Raw genomic sequence first — 20,771 nt, forward strand, 5'->3', positions numbered from 1 at the left:
AACCCTTCATGTGTTTTTAAACACTTGGGCCAATGAAATGAGGTCTAAACTACTCTACATCATACTGAAAACCCTTCGCAATTTGGACTAAAATACCTTTCAAGTTTCTTCTGCCCTAAAAGGTCATGTTCTCTCATCTCTCCATACTTTTACTCACACAATTTTTTTATACCTGAAATCAACCTTCTACCATTAACCCTGCAAACTTTCTATAACAAAAACAGCCTTGGATATCAGATTGCTAAATTTGTGAGAAAGGAGTGGGGTGAGCAGAAACAGAAAAGGCCAAATACAAATTACTAACTTCTCAATTATAATTTAAAAGGTTTCTGTCCAAATGTGGAAATAAATATATAATGACCTACATCTCTGTGTGAGAAAAGATATTTCTTCCACTGGCCACAAAATTGTTTTACTATACAAATAGGTACAATATAATTGATCTTTAATAAACTACATTTTATTGTCAAAGTCACAAATGTTACCTTCAAACGGAATCCAAGCACCTACAATTAATCAGATAATCTTATTTATAAAGCAACACCATTTTGATGAGCTGCTTTTTCAAACTATGAGTTATAAAAATCCTACAGAATTATGATTTTATATTTAACAAACATAAAAAACATTAAAATGTTTTCATGGGAAACTATTCTATCCACTCATAAAGGCAGATTATGTGGGAAACTATTCTATCCACTCATAAAGGTGGATTCATAAAGCAAACATAGTTGTGCAACCTACAACAGAGTGTCAGTAGCGTAAATTACTCAGAATTTATACTATGTAGTTTGTCTTCTAAATGCCACAAGGCCTCACACAAATATAACTCCTATATAAAGGTAATCAAAGATTATATGGAAATGATTTCTAAAATACTCAGGATAGTTACAAATCAAGTCTCTAATAACAGTCTAAAATAATAAACAACATATACTTTCTAATCGAGAGATGGAGAACAGTCAAGAAGAATCAGTCATAACATTTTACACTTAGTAACAGAGATGCCCCTCAACTTACAATGGGTTAGGCTCTAGTAAACCCATCCTAAGCTGAATGTATTTTAGGTCAAAAATGCATTTAATACACCTGACCTACCAAACATAGCCAATCCTAGCCTACATTAAATGTGCTCAGAACACTAACATTAGCCTACGGTTGAGCAAAATCATCTAACACAAAGCATATTTTTAATAAAGTATTGAATATCTCATGTAATTTATTGAATACTGTACTGAATGTGAAAACAGAATGGTTACACTAGTACTCAAAGTACAGTTTCTACCAAACGCATACTGCTTTCTCACCATCATGAAGTGGAAAAATTGAAAATTAAATCATCATTGTGATTCAGGGGTCTCTAATTACTTCTAAATACTATATGTATCATATATTTTTATGTAATTATGTAATCTGTGTACCAAATTCCTACTAAAAACCTACTATATACAAAGCACAGCTCACAGCAAGTCAATATCTACCTTTAATGAACAATAGTGTGATAAAGTTCACATCTTCCTAAATACTAACGGATAAAATGTGAACTGTAAAAATGAGTTGACGTTTTTTAAACTCAAAACAAGTAAGTTTTAAAGGATACTGATCTGTCTGTGGTCTCCGAAAGTTCTCTGGAAGATTGGCTTCATAGAGTAGTCTTGCTTTAGTATTTCCCATATCTTGCATGCACTATAATAAAAAAAAGTATTTTCATTACTCACATGAACATTAAAAAGTGATTCCTGCACATACATACACATATACACATATACACAAATACCAAATAATTTATTATTTCCAATATATATTCTCCTTAGAAATATACTTTAAATCACAACTATGAAATTAATCACTCAAGTTAAAATAGAAGCATATTTTTAATCCTTCACATTTACCAACATATGTTGATCCATAGTCCATAATCTTCTAAATGTCTTTTTTTTGTGAAAACAGTACACTTACTACTTCCTAAAAGTGAATTCCCTGGTAGTTTGCAGGCAGTATTGCCATTTTTTTTTTTAGTGCACCACTTGAACAATGCTCCCATTTCCAGGGCTGACAAGTTTTCTTTGTTTTGAGCTTTGAAATACCCTGGGATTCTACTTATTTACAATTAAGATCACAATGAAGTCCAGATAAAAGAGAAACAGTGCTGACCTAGAACTCTGCAGAAATGTATTAATTTCTTTTGAGTTATTAATAATAATCCCTTTGAGGAGTTTCCCTACAAAACCCCACTAATAAATTGTGCCTAATGCCCAAACTTTACATATAAGTTCAGTTCATAGAACCTCCTCCCTAAAAATCTGTGAATTCCAATGGTAAGAACCATTACTCAGTAAGCACAAAACAATTTGATAATCATTTAAACCAGTTTAATTAAGTTTCAGTGTCGTCTATGAGGAATGACTAACCAAACAGTACTTCCTTGAGATTCTTTTTAGAAACTAAGTATAAGATTTACGAACATTATAATATTATATTACATCATTTACATAGAACTTGAGTTCCTTAAAATGTTTTAACTGGTAGAAAGATCAGTTTTCTTAATTTCTTTTTCTTTCTGATTTCCCAGACACACACCCCTATGTCCTTGAGATGACAATCCAGATTTAACAGGTTACCTGACATCTGCCTTGAGTTGCAGCCCTCAAGTGTACACAGAACTATCTTTCTTCAAACAAAAAATATAGCGACTCTTCTCCCAAGAGTTTTAAAGTGCACTAAATTCCAATATACAATCACCTCTAGGTTATCTATTCTTCCTCACCTCAATGTAAGTATTCTCTCAGAGTAAACTACATTTCTAAGTCTTTCCTCTAGAGATAATGAGAAAGTGAAGTAATGGAGAGGGGAGAAAAATAGATAAAAAAGTGGGGAGGCTTTATCATTAAGCTCTAAGATGACATAGAAGGCAGAATAAACATAAGCTTCAAAATTGTGTAAAATAAAAAAATTAAAAAGGTAAACAGTATAAAGTCAGAGGGTTCTATGACATCACAGTGGTACCAGCATGAAGTTAGCATAAGAAGAGTTAATATGTAATTCTGTGTGTGGAGAGAGGAGCTGAGAAAATATCAGTATAGCTCACCCTTCCTGAAAATCGAAAAAAAATGTTTTCCATCTCAAGCACTCAAAAGATGTTGCATCTTTGTGCTGTGATGGGAATTTGTAAACAGAAGATGATCAAGTTATATAATCATAAAAACATTAAACATTTGGAAAGAACTAGACCAAGTAAAAATGTCTCTTAGTCTGCAATGAAGCGAAAAGTAATTCAGATACAGTTCACTGAGACTGCAAAAGTAAGAAAATTTGAAAAGTTTCTATCAAGCAAGCAAGAATATATAGAAATTTTAACAGAAAAGTTAATAAGATTAAAAATACTATACTATATCTCATCAATCCTCATTTACATTTTTTCACATTTTAACATCTTTGAATTAGGAATGCATCTCACAATTGATGGTGTCTAATAATTGGTATTTTTTTCTTATTAGTCCATAAAGCAGATGTGCTTCTTACAATCAGCAGTATCTTATATTCAACGACTATGACTGTACACATTTATTTAATGTAGCTCATTAATATCTTAGGGGGAAAATAAAAAATAATTAGGAACAAGGCAGACATGTACATTACACCAAACTATTAAACATTGTTCTAGTGATGTTATCCCAAATAGATAGTAACACTAAAATCTGAAAGGTAGAGGTGATGTGAAATAATGAGTCATTTCTATAGGAGATCGCTGCCAAAAAGTGACTGGGTAAAGGTGCATGTATGGGTTTGTTAGTTGGGATTTGGGGAAACAAGAATTCAATGACATCACAGATGTACAGAGATCATTTGGTGACTATAAAAAAATACATTGGTAAGCTTAGTTTCTAGGTTTCCAAAAAGTAGACTAGAAAAGGGTGGAAGGTAGGGGAGCAGTGGAAGAACCAGTGAAAATGAAGGGTTGGGCAATTTGGAAATGAGAGGGCAGGGGAATAAAACAACAGGAGCTAATGTTTTTGGGAGGTGATAAAGAATATGGTGCAAACTAGCTGTCCTCAAGGACTCAAGGCCCTGAAGAGTAAACTCTGCCCAGTAACTAGCAGGAAAAAAAATAATTAAAATAGCATAATAGCTACAGTGACAAGCATTAGCCTCAACACTTTACCTGTATTTGCAATTTTAAATTTCAAAACAACCATGAGATAGGCATTATTATCCTAATTTTACAAGAAAAGAAACAGAATCTGTAAAGATGTTAAGTAACAGGCCTAAGATTCTATCAGTCTCTATAATTCAACTCGCAATAGAACCAACATCACCCATTAATGATTTTTATATTTCAAGCTTCATCCAGTGGAACTGGGACTATGTGCTGCAGGGTTTACTAACAGCAGGCTCTTTGTTTTAGAGGTCTGGTTTTCATTTTACAGAGAGGAAACTGAGGCACAAAAAGGTTGTATGATTATTCTACTGGGTAATATAATGCATCACTGAGATGGCTGAGACTAAGATCCAGTTCCTTCACTCCCAATCCATACCACCATGCAGCAGCTAGTCAAAATAAGTATCTAGGAAATTTTACAACATGACAGAAGATGCTATAAGTGTTACCTCTATTATTAAAACATCATTCCTGTTGTTAAAACATTATTCCTTTTCTTTTGGTTCTCTCACCAAAAATGCTTCTACTTATTCTTTGGCAATTAATTATTCAGTTTTCCAAAGCTAAGTCAAGCAGACTGGCTGCAAAAAAAATGGGGAGTGTGGAGGGGATGACATATACTTTGTCTAAAAGAAAAACTAAGCTCTATTTTTTAAATTATTTTAAATTATGGGTAATAAACTAGCTATCTGAACCTCTACCATCCAGTTCCTATGAATCAAGCCAGATCCTAAGTACTATTTTAATACTTAGTACTTAACATCATTTTGAAACACTTACGTTTTCTAAACTTGCTTTCACTTGTCCAATAGGAGGCATAATTGTAAGGCTATCAAATAAACCACTAAAAATTCAAAGATCTTAGTAATTTTGAAAATTCTTCGGCTTTAGAGAAGTCGCATCATTCCCTGTCAGTATGTTTTTTCTCTTTATCTCACACTTCAAGTATGAAAAAAGAAAGGGGAGGACTCTGAATTACTTAAGTTAAAGTTTCTATTAAATTTATTTTTAAAATATTTTTAAGTAGACATTTATTTACTTGTTAAACTATACTTCATTTCAAAATGAAGATTTAAAAAACAAGTCAAGCATCCAGTGAGGAGAAAATGTATTGACATTCTTGACAAAGTAAGAAATGATTGTAAGACTCTGTTAAATACAAACTCAACATTCATGTTTAAGAAAAATATACTAATACACTGAGGAATAAGTGAACATGTACTTCATAGTTAAGATAAATGCCAGTAGACTGAACGTATTTTTATTTTTATTTATTTTTTCTAAGACAGAGTCTCACTCTGTCACCCAGGCTTGAGTGCAGTGGCACAATCTTGGCTCACTGCAACCACCATCTCCTGGGTTCAAGTGATTCTCCTGCCTCAGCCTCCCAAGTAGCTGGGATTATAGATGTGTGCCACCATGCCCAGCTAATTTTTGTATTTTTCGTAGAGACAAGGTTTCACCATATTGGCTGGGCTGGTCTCAAACTCCTGACCTCAGATGATCTGCCCGCCTGGGCCTCCCAAAGTGCTGGGATTACAGGCATGAGCCATCGCACCCTGCCAACTGAACATATTTTTTAAACTACTGTTATTTACTTTTCCCATTAAATTCAGTCTGTTCTCATTTAACATATGTTCCCAGAATGATGAATTTTGTACCGCACTTTTTTAATTGACTTCATCCAATTGGATCTTCATCCAAACTCACCACCCTTATAATTACAAAGGAAAGCTTCACCTGGAAATAGTGTAATAAACCATTTAAGAATCCTAAACCCTACTATTAAAAGTATTTTGCCCTCATCAATCAATAATCAATGTGTTTTCAGTTTCCCCACATAACCTAGTACATACAACACATCACCAGCCCAAAGCATCACATCACTTGAAAGTCAGTATTTTCAAATATTTTTTGAATTGCTGAAATTCATCTACTGCCTAACATATTGTCGTCATAATCTAATGTATATGAAACATTTCTATTTGTGAAACTTCCTAAGTACAAAACATTTTACCCAACCCCAGTTTTAGCATTAAAACAGCAAAACCTCTATTCTAAAACAATTTTAAGTCATTTATGTTTTACAGAGACTGAAGAGAATTTGGGCTGTCAATTTAAAATTTTAACTGACATTTGCTTATCACATTTGTCTAATTTAATAAACTAAAACATACAAAAAGTAACACATATAACAAAACATGGGAATAGATAAAAAGAAAGTAGGCAGAATCAATGAGTAGGCAAGCAAATGTAATAGGAGATTTCATTCATTTTTAACAGTACCGTAAATGTTAAAAAAAAAAAAAAAATCACTGTTTCATGTCAACAGGGCATCTCCAGTGACAAATGGCAATTAAGCAGCACACAACAGTTTTACCGAAAACAGAATCTTGAAACAAATGTGTGAAGATAAAGAGTAGGAACAGATAAAACAAAATGTGCCCAAGTTTACGTCATTGTCAGGATCAGGAAACAATAATTAAATATAATAAAAGGCAAAATAAATGACATACCACCTGAAATTCCAAATTAATAATTCATTCCCCTGAAAAGAAGACTTGTCAAATATTTTGTTTTAATCTTCCAAAATCTTGGAAACCAGAGGTCTGTAAGTGAAGAATCTACTTCAAAGTATGGCTTCTATTTGTCCTAGACCAACTACAGCCAAATACAGTCTATTCCACGCTCAGTGGCTAAGCCTCATAAATGTGGCTTCTTGGACTTTCCTTCTTTGTACATCTCCCTTTTTCTCAGTATCTTCTTCTTACCCCTGTACTTCGTCCCTCAGATGCTAAGAAGTACCTGAGCAACAGACATTAATAGTAAAACTAAAATTCATTCTAATATATTGTTTCAGGAAGCTATCTGCATAGTTTTCACAAATTTGTATGTGTGTACTGACTTGCCCTTTGAAGTTTACTGATTGTTTTTTAAAAATGAGCTAAGTGGGGGAAAAAATAATAGAGAAGCAGATATTGCAACCGATTAGGTTACAATTAAGTTGCAATTAGATCTTCTAAATTCTCAATGGCAAAACTGCAAAATGTTAAAATAATCAGTCAAATCTTAAATATCAATGTTTAACAGAAGGATGCTACATGCCTATGTTTAATCTGGAGGAAGAAAATTAATCTAATAACTATTTAAAATAGTTTCCTACCCAACTAGATATGGTTTGGTTTTGTGTCCCCACCCAAATCTCATCTCATAATACCTGCAAGTCATGTGTTGGGAAGGGACTTGGTGGGGGGTGACTGAATCATGGGGATCTGTTCCCCATGCTGTTCTCATAATAGGCAGTTCTCATGAGATCTGATGGTTTTAAAAATGGCAGCTTCCCCTGCATGCTTCTCTCTCTCCTGCTGCCATATAAGATGTGCCTTGCTTTCCCCTCGTCTTCCGTCGTAATTGTAAGTTTCCTGGGGCCTCCCAGCCATGAGGAACTGAGTCAATTACACCTCCTTTCCTTATAAATTGCCCAATCTCAGGTGGCATTTTTATAGCAGTGTGAGAACACACTAAGACACGAATTTTCTTCTACTCCATTTTCTGAGGAACTGATTGAGAGAAAGAAGAGTCCTACCTACGGGTCAAAAGATTTTTGTAAGGACATAAAAATGTATGCCAACTGTAAGTCTATGTATATATATGCATAAAATATTTGAGGAAAAATATACAAGAAACTGATAAACATGATTACTTCTATGGAGGGCAACTGAATGGCAGAGACAGAAGTGGGAGGGAGAATATTCACTGCACTTTTGTACCCTTTAAAGTTTGTACCATGTCCACATATTTTCTATTCCCAAGAACTGAATAAAATAATTAGAGGGGACTATAGTAATCCTGCCTTGTTTCTAAATAAAATACTATCTAGAGGGAGCTTAAATAGGGTATCCAAGCAGTACCTGAATCAGAAAAAGGAGACTTTTACTAAGGAGAACAAAGTCTTCTGAGAAATCAAAAAGATCATGAATATATATTTTTAAAAATCTCAACCAAGCAGATCTTACACTCAAAATACATTCAAAGCATAAATATGGCATTTATTGACCATGCATTTTTCCAGTATCATCATCATCTTATAGAAACATCACTGTTGCTGATGATTAAAACTTTAAATTTTTAATGTATTTCTGTGGGAGTGGGGAAACTACTTGCTCTATTATTTTCTAGTCATTAAAAGCTTTAAAACACAAACACTAGGATTTTCAACTGAAAATCTTATTTTCAGCTGAATGTATATTTTTTTAAAAACTTTTATAAAGATAAATGAATATTTTTAGTCCCTGGATAAATTCTTCATGGCAGTAACTCACCTCTACTACTACTTGAAATTTTCCAGAAATTTTTCTATCTTCCTCTCAAAAGCCACCAGGATTTCTTGCATAGGAGCAAGCCTTTCAGGACTGGTTTCAAGATTTTTTGGATTCCAGCTGCTGGAAAAGAAGGGCCACCGTTTTTGGTCTCAGGAACTCTTTGGAAATATTTAATACAGAGTCCATTCCTTCAGTTTCATAAAATTGTTTTTTAGGGGAAGTTATTCTCTGTTTTAATTATTTTTTTAAAGAATAAATCACACAATTCAAATTTTTTAATGATGACATGGAATTAGAGGCAGCAGTTTCCATACTTTTCACAATTTCTAGATATTCTCAGATACTGATTTATCTGTTGCAGCATTTGCTAATTACTACAAACTGAGAGAATGTTTTCTTTTTTGTAAGCAATGCAATTAAACACTGTTATGACAAAATTGGAAAAGCTTCACATTACACTCTTCTGTCGTCTCTACTTAATATAATATCCATATCATTTAAAGTCCAGGTATAAACTATCCACTTTCACTCTGGGTGCTTAAGGCCCAGCTCAGGAATCATGCTGGACTCTCCCCTCTTCTGCCAAAAGTCTTGGTTATTCTAACTCCTCAATATATTCTTTGTAGGCATCTCCTGTTTATCAAGTCCACTGCCATTACCTTAATTCAGGATCTAGTCATCTAATGCCTAGGCTACTGCGGGAATATTTTAAGAGCTCCCTACTCTCTCCCTACTATCACTCATAAGATCAGCACCAAACCAGTCACTGGCTGTAACCTTCACCATTACCTCCAATGACACATATATAACTGCACCTAGCAGTCTGGTCAAAGAACTTACTCAAACACGACATGCTTTCTCCACCTTTCTACCAGAAAGGCCCTCAGCACACTGTGGTATGCATTCACTGATTAATAAACAAATAAAGGTTACTATAAAAATAACAGTGATACATTTAAAAAATATTAAAACCTACCATATGACCAGATAATACAATACAAAAAAAAAAGCCACTTTTCTGATGTGCTGAAGATCACCCACCAATTAGTTAATAGAGCCAGAAGCAGAACCCAATTCTACAGTCCCAGGACATTATTTTAACTACGCATGCTATCTTCTATCATTATTATACTCACACAAAGCAGGAAAGAAAGTGAATACACATCTAAAATATTATGTGCAATAAAATTAATAATTATGTTTCTAGATGATCCATACGTACATGTATTCATTCAACACCCATAACAACTTCCTGTACTCTACAGGGGGACTTAAGCCTTTATCCTCAAATAACTTATTATTTATTCTCTCTCAGTTCTACCTAAATTAGGGAGTTTAGAATTAAGAGTTAAATCAAGCTCTGAAACTGAGGCAATAATTAATAGCCTACCAACCAAAAAGAGTCCAGGACCAGACAGATTCACAGCCAAATTCTACCAGAGGTACAAAGAGGAGCTGGTACCATTCCTTCTGAAACTATTCCAATCAAAAAAAAAAGAGGGGATCCTCCCTAACTCATTTTATGAGGCCAACATCATCCTGATACCAAAGCCAGGCAGAGAGACACAACAAAAAGAGAGAATTTTAGACCAATATCCCTGATGAACATCAATGCGAAAATCTTCAATAAAATACTGGAAAACCGAATACAGCAGCACATCAAAAAGCTTATCCACCATGATCAAGTCGGCTTCAACCCTGGGATGCAAAGCTGGTTCAACATACACAAATCAATAAACGTAATCCATCATATAAACAGAACCAATGACAAAAACCACATGATTATCTCAATAGATGTAGAAAAGGCCTTCGACAAAATTCAACAGCCCTTCATGCTAAAAACTCTCAATAAATTCGGTATTGATGGAACATATCTCAAAATAATAAGAGCTATTTATGACAAATCCACAGCCAATATCATACTGAATGGGCAAAACCTGGAAGCATTCCCTATGAAACCCGGCACAAGACAAGAATGCCCTCTCTCACCACTCCTATTCAACCTAGTGATGGAAGTTCTGGCCATGGTAATCAGACAAGAGAAAGAAATAAAGGGTATTCAATTAGGAAGAAAGGAAGTCAAATTGTCCCTGTTTGCTGATGACATGACTGTATATTTAGAAAATCCCATCGTCTCAGCCCCAAATCTCCTTAAGCTGATAAGCAACTTCAGCAAAGTCTCAGGATACAAAATCAATGTGCAAAAATCACAAGCATTCCTACACAACAATGACAGAGCACCAAATCATGAGTCAATTCCCATTCACAACTGCTACAAAGAGAATAAAAAACCTAGGAATCCAACTTACAAGGGATGTGAAGGACCTCTTCAAGGAGAACTACAAACCACTGTTCAACGAAATAAAAGAGGACACAAACAAATGGAAGAACACTCCATGCTCATGGATAGGAAGAATCAATATCATGGCCATACTGCCCAACGTAATTTATAGATTCAATGCCATTCCCATCAAGCTACCAATGACTTTCTTCACAGAATTGGAAAAAACTGCTTTAAAGTTCATATGGAACCAAAAAAGAGCCCGCATTGCCAAGACAATCCTAAACAAAAAGAACAAAGGCTGGAGGCATCACACTACCTGACTTTATACTACAAGGCTACAGTAACCAAAACAGCATGGTGCTGGTACCAAAACAGATAATATAGACCAATGGAACACAACAGAGGCCTCAGAAATAACACCACACATCTACAACCATCTGATCTTCGACAAACCTGACAAAAACAAGAAATGGGGAAAGGATTCCCTACTTCATAAATGGTGCTGGGAAAACTGGCTAGCCATATGTAGAAAGCTGAAACTGGATCCCTTCCTTACACCTTATACAAAAATTAATTCAAGATGGATTAAAAACTTAAATGTTACACCTAAAACCATAAAAACCCTAGAAGAAAACCTAGGCAATACCATTCAGGACATAGACATGGGCAAGGACTTCATGACTAAAACATCAAAAGCAATGGTAACAAAAGCCAAAATTGCAAATAGGATCTAATTAAACTAAAGAGTTTCTGCATGGCAAAAGAAACCACCATCAGAGTGAACAGGAAACCTACAGAATGGGAGAAAATTTTTACAATCTACCCATCTGACAAAGGGCTAATAGCCAAAATCTACAAAGAACTCAAACAAATTTACAAGAAAAAAACAACTCCATCAAAAAGTGGGCAAAGGATATGAACAGACACTTTTCAAAAGAAGACATCTATGCAGCCAACAGACACATGAAAAAATGCGCATCATCACTGCCCATCAGAGAAATGCAAATCAAAACCACAATGAGATACCATCTCATACCAGTTAGAATGGGGATCATTAAAAAGTCAGGAAACAACAGATGCTGGAGAGGATGTGGAAAAATAGGAAGACTTTTACACTGTTGGTGGGAGTGTAAATTAGTTCAACCATTGTGGAAGACAGTGTGGCGATTCCTCAAGGATCTAGAACTAGAAATACCATTTGACCCAGCCATCCCATTACTGGGTATATAAATCATGCTACTATATACCCAAAGGATTATAAATCATGCTACTATAAAGACACATGCACACGTATGTTTACTGTGACACTATTCATAATAACAAAGACTTAGAATCAACCCAAATGTCCATCAATGATAGACTGGATTAAGAAAATGTGGCACATATACACCATGGAATACTATGTAGCCATAAGAAAGGATGAGTTCATGTCCCTTGTACGGACATGGATGAAGCCAGAAACCATCACTCTCAGCAAACTATCGTAAGGACAGAAAACCAAACACCGCATGTTCTCACTCATAGGTGGAAACTGAACAATGAGATCACTTGGACACAGGGTGGGGAACATCACACACCGGGGCCTGTCGGGGGTGGGGAGCTGGGGAGGGTTAGCATTAGGAGAAATACCTAATGTAAATGACAACAAGTTCATGGGTACAGCAAACCAACATGGCATGTGTATACCTGTGTAACAAACCTGCACGTTGTGCACATGTACCCTAGAACTTGAACAAAAAAAAAAAAGAATTGGGAGTTAAATGAAAATCTTCCACTAAGTAACATCTTAACAATTTTGCTCACTCCGTTGACATAGTGATAATCACCTACATGTAAGAGAAAATTCTAAAATATGACATTTTCAAAAAAACTATTAATATTCTGATCTTATTTAAAGTTTAACCTTAAAAATTGTTAACAAATCAAGAGGAAGAAGAAACTATAGGGCACAATCTTGCACATTCAAATTAAAAATTTGTGTACTTTTTTCCAAACGGATTGTTTAAAATGCAAATCTCTTATGAAACTTCACAGATTAAATTTTGTTATAGACAGTATCATATTTCTCTCTTTACCTCAATCTTCACATGCAGGCAATACAAAAACCCTGTGCTAGAGGCTGCTCCTATTCTCTGCTCTTCTTTGAAGATACATTTGATGATTCTAGCAAGGGTTCAGCATCAACTGAATCTCAATTAACTTAAAAAGTTAAGCATGTACCTGAGGACCTAATTTGAGAAATGTTGTTAGCTTGATCGAATTATAATGAGAAATCCTCCCACAAAGTAAGAAAAAAGGCTTTTTGGCCTACGGTTTTATTGAATAAATGTGTACCAAGAATTGTGTACTGAAAGCTTATTATGTACCTGGTTCTATAAGACACTATGAAAATTTATGCAAGGGTCAAACCCCTAAGAGATTAAATAATGCTCTAACACAGAGTTCTCCAGATTACCTTTAACTAAAATTGTATTCTATTAAATATTGCTTATCATAAAAATTCTATCACAGCAGAGATAACTTTCTAAGTTCCCAGAATCTCCCCAGAAAAAAGAAAACAGAAAGACCTAGGTAGAAAAACTAAAAATCAATGGATGACAGTTACAACAAAATTAAGTGACTGATTATCCCCACAAACCTCAAAATGCCATCAGGTAGGAACAAACCACTACAATGAACACTAAACCTGCCTGATGCCTACAACTAATGGGGAGTCCAATGGATCCGAGGAAAAAAAAAAAAATTCAAGAGATATATAAACTGGAAATCACAGTGAACCAATCTGAGAAAAGCACAGGTTGAAAAGGATTTTTCCCCAGTCTGATATGGTTTGGCTGCGTCACTACCCAAATCTCATCTTGAATTGTAACTCCCATAATTCTCACGTGTTGTGGGAAAGAAACAGTGGGAGATGATTGAATCATGGGGGCAGTTTTCCCCTTACTGTTCTCAAGGTCATAAATATGTCTCACAAGATTTGATGATTTTATAAGGGGAAACCTCTTTCACTTGGCTCTCATTCTCTACTGTCTGCCACCACACGAGATGTGCCTTTTGCCTTCTGCATGATTGTGAGGCCTCCCCAGGCATGTGAAACTGTGAGTCCATTAAACCTTTTTCTTTATAAATTACTCCAGTCTTGGCTACGTCTTTATCAGCAGCGTGAAAACAGACTAATACAGTAAATTGGTACCGGGAGTGGGGCGCTGCTGTAAAGATACCCAAAAATGTGGAAGTGACTTTGGAACTGGAGAACAGGCAGCAGCTGAAACAGTCTGGAGGGCTCAGAAGAAGACAGGAAAATGTGGGAACATTTGGAGCTTCCTAGAGACTTGAATACCTTTGACCAAAATGCTGATAATGATATGGACAATGAAATCCAGGCAGATGTGGTCTCAGATGGAGATGAGGAACTTGCTGGGAACTGGAGTAAAGGTGACTGTCACGATGTTTTAGGAAAGAGACTGGCCGCATTTTGCCCCTGCCCTAGAGATTTGTAAATCTTTGAACTTGAGGGAGATGACTTAGGGTATCTGGCAGAAGAAATGTCTAAGCAGCAAAGCATTCAAGAGGTGACTTGGGTGCTGTTAAAACCATTCCATTTTAAAGCGGAAACAGAGCCTAAAAGTTTGGGAAATTTGCAGTCTGATGATGCGATAGAAAAGAAAAACCCATTTTCTGAGGAGAAATTCAACCTGGTTGCAGAAATTTGCATAAGTAATAAGGAGTCAAATATTAATGACCAAGACAATGGGGAAAATGTCCTCAGGGCATGTCAGAGACCTTCCTGGCAGTCCCTCCCATCACAGGCCTAGGGGCCTAGAAGGAAGAAATGGTGTTGTGGGCCAGGCCCAGGACCCCCTGCTGTGTGCAGCCTAGGGACTTGGTGCCCTGCATCTCAGCTGCTCCAGCTGTGGCTAAAAGGTGCCAATGTATAGCTCAGGCCATGGCTCCAGAGGGTGTAAGCCCCAAGGGTTGGCAGCTTCCCTGTGGTGTTGAGCCTGCGAGTGCACAGAAGTCAAGATTTGACTTTTGGGAACATCTGCCTAGATTTCAGAGGAGGTATGGAAATGCCTAGATGTCCAAGCAGAAGTTTGTTGCAGGGGTGGGGCCCTCATGGAGAACCTCTGCTAGGGCAGCGTGGAAAGAAAATGAGTTGTGCAAGCCCCTACACAGAGTCCCCACTGGGGCACTGCCTAGTGATCTATGAGAAGAGGGTCACCATCCTCCAGACCCCAGAATGGAAGATCCACCAACAGCTTATACCATGTATCTGGAAAAGCCACAGGCACTCAACACCAGGCCGTGAAATCAGCCAGGAGGGAGGCTATACTGTGCAAAGCCATAGGAGCAAAATCATAGGGGTGGAGCTGCCCAAGGCCATAGGAACCCACCTCTTACATCAGTGTGGCTTGCATGTGAGACACAGAGTCAAAGGAGATAATTTTCGAGCTTTAAGATTTGACTGACCTGCTGGATTTCCGACTTGCATGAGTCCTGTGGCTCCTTCATTTTGGCCAATTTCTCCACTTGGAACAGCTGTATTTGCCCAATGCCTGCACCCCCATTATATCTAGGAAGTAACTACCTTGCTTTTGATTTTACAGGCTCATAGGTGGAAGGGACTTGCCTTGTCTTGGATGAGACTTTGGACTATGAACTTCTGAGTTAATGCTGAAATGAGTTTAGACTTTGGGGGACTGCTGGGAAGGCATGATTGGTTTTGCAATGTAAGGACATGAGATTTGGGAGTGGCCAAGGGTGGAATGATATGGTTTGGCTGTGTCCCCAGGCAAATTTCATCTTGAATTGTAGCTCCCATAATTCCCATCTGTTGTGGGAAAGACCCAGTGTGAAATAACTGAATCATGGGGGAAGTTTTCCCCTTAACTGTTGTTCTCTTGGTAGTAAGCCTCATGAGATTCGATGGTTTTACAATGGGAAACCTCTTTCACTTAGCTCCCATTCTCATCTGCTACAATGTAAGATGTGCCTTTCAGCTTCCGCCATGATTGTGAGTCCTCCCCAGCCACATGGAACTGTAAGTCCATTAAACCTCTTTTTCTTTATAAATTACCCAGTCTCAGGTATGTCTTTATTAGCAGTGTGAAAACACACTAACACACAGTCCAATAACAATTAAGTGTGAATGGGCCGCAATAAGCTTAGAATGGGGAAAGACAGTCTAGCCCCTAAAAACTCTCATAACTGACCACGAAGTTTCTCTTCCAGGATAGGGCCCCAAACTGACAAAAAGAAAAAACCTGGGAATTGACTCAAAATTGAGCAGGACAGGTATAACAAGAGATAATACAAAAGGAGATGGTCCAGATGAAAGTGCAAAAAGGGAAGAGAACAGGAACATCTGAACAGATGGCCTTGCTTTTTTTTTTTTTTTTTTTTTTTGAGACGGAGTCTTCTAAGTAGCTGGGACTACCAGCATGTGCTACCATGCCCTGCTAATTTTTCTATTTATAGTAGAGACGGGGTTTTGCCATATTGGCCAGGTTGGTTCGAACTCCTGACCTCAGGTGATCCACCTGCCTCAGACTCCCAAAGTGTTGGGATTACAGGCGTGAGCCACCACACCCAGTCATGCCCTCGTTTTTAAACATTTCATGAAAACAACAGAAGAGGGAGGTATGTGAAGTTAAAAAAGCTATCTTGAATAGGACTTCCTCCTAAAAGTAAAGGAAAATTAATACCGCATAAAAATGATCAACAGAAAGAATCAAGATAAAAATCTCATACAAAGTTAATATAAAAAAGAGTAAGAATAATAGCTTTACAATGAAACCACACCTAGAAAAAGCTGCCCAAAAAAACAGATTAAAACTGTAATCTACTAATTCAGAACTAGCTAAAAGACATGTATGTGATGAAAAAACACATATTAAAGACATGGACAAATAGAACAAGCAAATTTGAAATTTTAAAATAAGAAATATTCAGAATTAAAATGACAGAATCAAGAAAAAATTAGAAATAAAAGAAAAAACATTTCAGAAATAAACATTAAACAAAATGAAACATGACAACAAATAATAGTCTAAGAGAAATGGAAAGGCAAAAGAAGGAAAAAAATTGTAATTAAAAAAAGTAATAAAAAGGGTCCAAAAGCAAATGATAAATATTGCCGTTAGGCAATAAAGATCCAACATACAGGTAAGAGGAGTCACTGAAGAAGAAAACTAAAACAAAAGAATATTAAAAATAAACTGTAGTTCAAAAATAAATAAACTGTAATTCAAAAAACTTCACTGAAACAAAAAAAGACATAAAACTACGTACTGAAGGAGCATACCATATGTAGGTATTTTTGGTCTAAAAGAAACTCACTTTATATTTAAAGATATAGTTAAACACATAAGCACAGAAGATTTATCAAACACCGAGCAAAGGAAATCTGCAGTGGCTACTAGTGTATGCATAAAAACTGATACATCTACACAACTGCTGTGCAACAAAAGATAATGTGAACCAGTTATATCATTTTAAATCTCGATTAGCCTCGTTTAAAAAAATTAAAACAGGTAAAATTGATTTTAATTATATATTTTATTTATGTTTCTCTTCTGCAGAACTCACATGGAAAATACTAAACTTATCTCACCTTCATCCACAGACTTAAAAAATAGTGTCGTGAAAACTTTTTGCAATAAACTGATAATCTAATTACTCATCAATAGCTAAGACAGCACCTAAGAGAAAGGATCAAAGCAATACATTCTTGGAATCCGCTCTAAGTAAAACAAACTTGCACATCTTATGTAAAATTTAAATTTCGACTGCCTATCAATATACTAGGTTCTCTCCAGTTCCAGATTTTTATTTTTTAAAGACAGCAGAGGTACCATACAAATATTGTACTTTAATGAACTGTAAGTCATTTTATTTGAAAAATTAATGTGCTTCTAAATAATAAAATTTATTCCAACTTTACTTGAAATAACTATGTCAGAGAGTGAAAGAGCAGAAAACTTCTTTAATGTACTTAGCCACTTTCATCTCCTCTTATAATCCTAAACATCTCAGTTTTACCACTGAATATTGGGACAACATGACCACTAACATAAGTAGTGCCTGTCATTTTAGTTGCTTTTTAAGCTACAGTAAAATATTTATGGTATCTACCAATACTCTTTTCCTATTCACTCTGTATCTGGCCTGATTGAGAATTTAAGTTGAGGCCACAGAATATAGCAAAGCTTACTTATGAAGACTGATGAAAACCCCTCATTTTGCCTTCCATAAGAAATTTTTTCTAGGAAAGGTCAAAAGTTTAAATTAAGACAAGCAAGTCAATACTATGACATAGGTATTGCTAAGTTAAGCTAAAGACTATGCAGTTAGCTCATAGGTTTTTCTAGGAATAACTAGGTTATAATAGAAATCTGTATCCACTGTTTTTTTTTTTCTTAATAGAAAATATAAACAGCAAAAGCGTGTGTTCAAAAACAATTCTTCCAGATTCAGAAAAAAAAATCTGTCTTACAGATTTAACCTGAGAATCTTTTCACATTCTTTTGACTTATGTAAGAATGCTAACATATTTTACTCTGAGGTTGAATTTCACTTTTGGTAAAAGCTGAATCACCATCACTAACCATGATATAATTTTTATGCAAAAACAAGAAATGAAAATGCTTTTGGAACTGCTATGGTAACTAAAGAAGACTGAGTATACAACTAAAACATTCTCAACAATGGAAGAAACTTCAGAGTCATCTAAACTACTCCTCATCGGCCTACTGAATGCTTAAATCCCGGCCACATGTTTCCAGGTAGTTGTCCAGCCTCTTTACAAACCATTACAGTTAACAGTAAACCAACCTATCTTCCAAGGCAATCAATTTCATTTCTGGACAGTTTTAAATATTGAAAAATACTGCCTTTCTAGTACCTGCATTTCCAATATTACCTTGGAATTTTCATATGCTAGCTTAAGTCACCCCCCCTAAAGCTGCTGTATTTTTGGAATTTTAAAGCGAAACAGGAACATGAGGTGAAAAAGACAGCGATCAAGAAACAAAAAAAGACTACATAAAAATACAGGCTAAATGGGAAGGGGAGTGCATGATTCTTTTTTCTCCATTCCCCATTCATTGCTAAGGATAATAAGCATTATCTCAGAATTTAATCAAACCAAAGAATCATCTCAACATTCCATTAAAAAAAAAGTGCATACTGTGTTCCCAGCATAGTGGAAGCCACCATAAGCACTACAAAGACACATATGATAAATTTTCAAACTGCTGGAAACTTACAATTTAGTTAGACATAGGCAAAGGTAACAATATATGGTACTTGCCATAGATAATTGAGCACATACTACATACAGAAGAAGCTTTTATTAAAGTAGAGACTTAAGCTGGGTTTTAAAGAATAGGAAGAATAGGAAGGTTTGCCAGAAGGGATATGCAAAATACATTTCCGGCTGAGCACGGTGGTCCATGCCAGTAATTCCAGCACTTTGGGAGGCCAAGGTGGGTGGATCACCTGAGGTCAGGAGTCCAAGACCAGCCTGGCCAACATGACAAAACCCTGTCTCTACTAAAAATCCAAAAAGAAATTTAGCCAGGCATGGTGGCTCATGCCTGTAGTCCCAGCTACTTGGGAGGCTGAAACAGGAGAATCGCTTGAACCCAGGGATGGAGGTTGCAGTGAGGTGAGATCACAACACTGCACTCCAGCCTGGGTGACAGAGCAAAACTCCATCACAAAAGCAAACAAACAAAAACTACATTTCCAACACGGACAACAGCAGAACCAAAACAAAACAAAAGAACACACTATCAGATTGTTTCAGCAGAAACAGCTGTCTGGTACAGCCAAAGCTATTTGTTGTAAAGCGTCTGAAGTAAGGTCAAAGACAAATGATGAAGCCAGAAGGCAGAGGAACATGAAGACCAGTTTAATGAAAATAAAAACTTTTATGAGTCTCATAGAAGACTCAATGCAAATTTCTTAGGATGGAAGTAAAATAACCAAAGCAACGTTTTAGGAAAATTACTCTGAATGCACTGTGTAAAATAAATGGAGAAGTGACACTGATGAGAAATCAGGAATAAGGTAAAGCCCTGGACATGTCAGAGAAATGAAACTAGAAAGCAGCAGAAGCAAGGAAAGAATTAAGAATACAGAAGCAAAAGGGAGAAAACAGTAAGAACCATAGAATATACAAGTTTTTAAGATTAACTGGAACAATGACATTAACTTTCTTTCCAAATGGCTCATTATTTCCATTTTAGTTTGTCAAGCTGAAAGTAAAACAAAGACATCTACTACTCTTAATATTTACAAATGCTAAACATTAATAACTATCACTATAGCCAAAATTCCCATATTGAAACAATTTCATAAATCCTTGTTTCCTGTTTCCATATGGCATATACAGGGATTTGGTTGATATTGCTGTACAACAAGAGTTAATTCTGGTATTCCATTCTTTACTCCACCCAAAAGTATAATATCTTGGGTGGGGCGGGGGGGAAGCTATAGTATTTATGAAAGTATGAAAAACTTGGTCCTTTCCAAAAATTTGAAAAGTACCTCGCAATAAACCCAAGACCAAACACATTTAATCTGACCATGAACCACATTAAAAGAACTTTTAAGACTTTTTTAAGGTAACTTTATTTCTATGTTATTAAAAATCAAAGTAAGTTTTGGGAGACAATTATTTTCTTTTAAAAATAACCATACAGCAATTCTAACAGCTGTACATATTGTTGTGCTCTAAAAACTGAAATACATAACGTATACATAAATAACAGATAAAAATATGGTACATATAACATCAGTTTATAAGTAACCTTGTGAAAAACTTAGCAATTACATTTTACAGAATTACACACACACATACACACAAAGAACATTTTTATTTAACAGCTTGACTCGGCTCGAAGATTAAATCCTGTTTCCACATTTACTAATAAAAGGTATTTTTTAGAAAATAGAGCTAGCCAAAACTATCATCTTTGAAAATTAGAAACACAAGGGTATA

At 35.7% G+C, this 20,771-nt stretch overlaps 1 protein-coding gene across 8 annotated transcripts in view; it reads right to left on the bottom strand.

Annotated features, from left to right (window-relative positions):
* Window positions 1-20,771, bottom strand: part of LOC105479478 (small ArfGAP 1) — a 191,570-nt gene that overhangs the window by 98,125 nt on the left and 72,674 nt on the right. For 7 of the 8 annotated variants that reach the window (XM_071096884.1, XM_071096881.1, XM_071096887.1 and 4 more), the window contains one exon: window positions 1,601-1,686. In XM_071096884.1, coding sequence (XP_070952985.1) covers window positions 1,601-1,686 — 86 coding nt within the window. Of the gene's footprint in view, window positions 1-1,600; window positions 1,687-2,767; window positions 2,791-20,771 lie in introns of those variants that run through there. The other variant, XM_071096888.1, reaches the window with a different exon arrangement.

The sequence above is a fragment of the Macaca nemestrina genome, chromosome 5, assembly GCF_043159975.1.
Source record: "Macaca nemestrina isolate mMacNem1 chromosome 5, mMacNem.hap1, whole genome shotgun sequence".
NCBI lineage: Eukaryota > Metazoa > Chordata > Mammalia > Primates > Cercopithecidae > Macaca > Macaca nemestrina.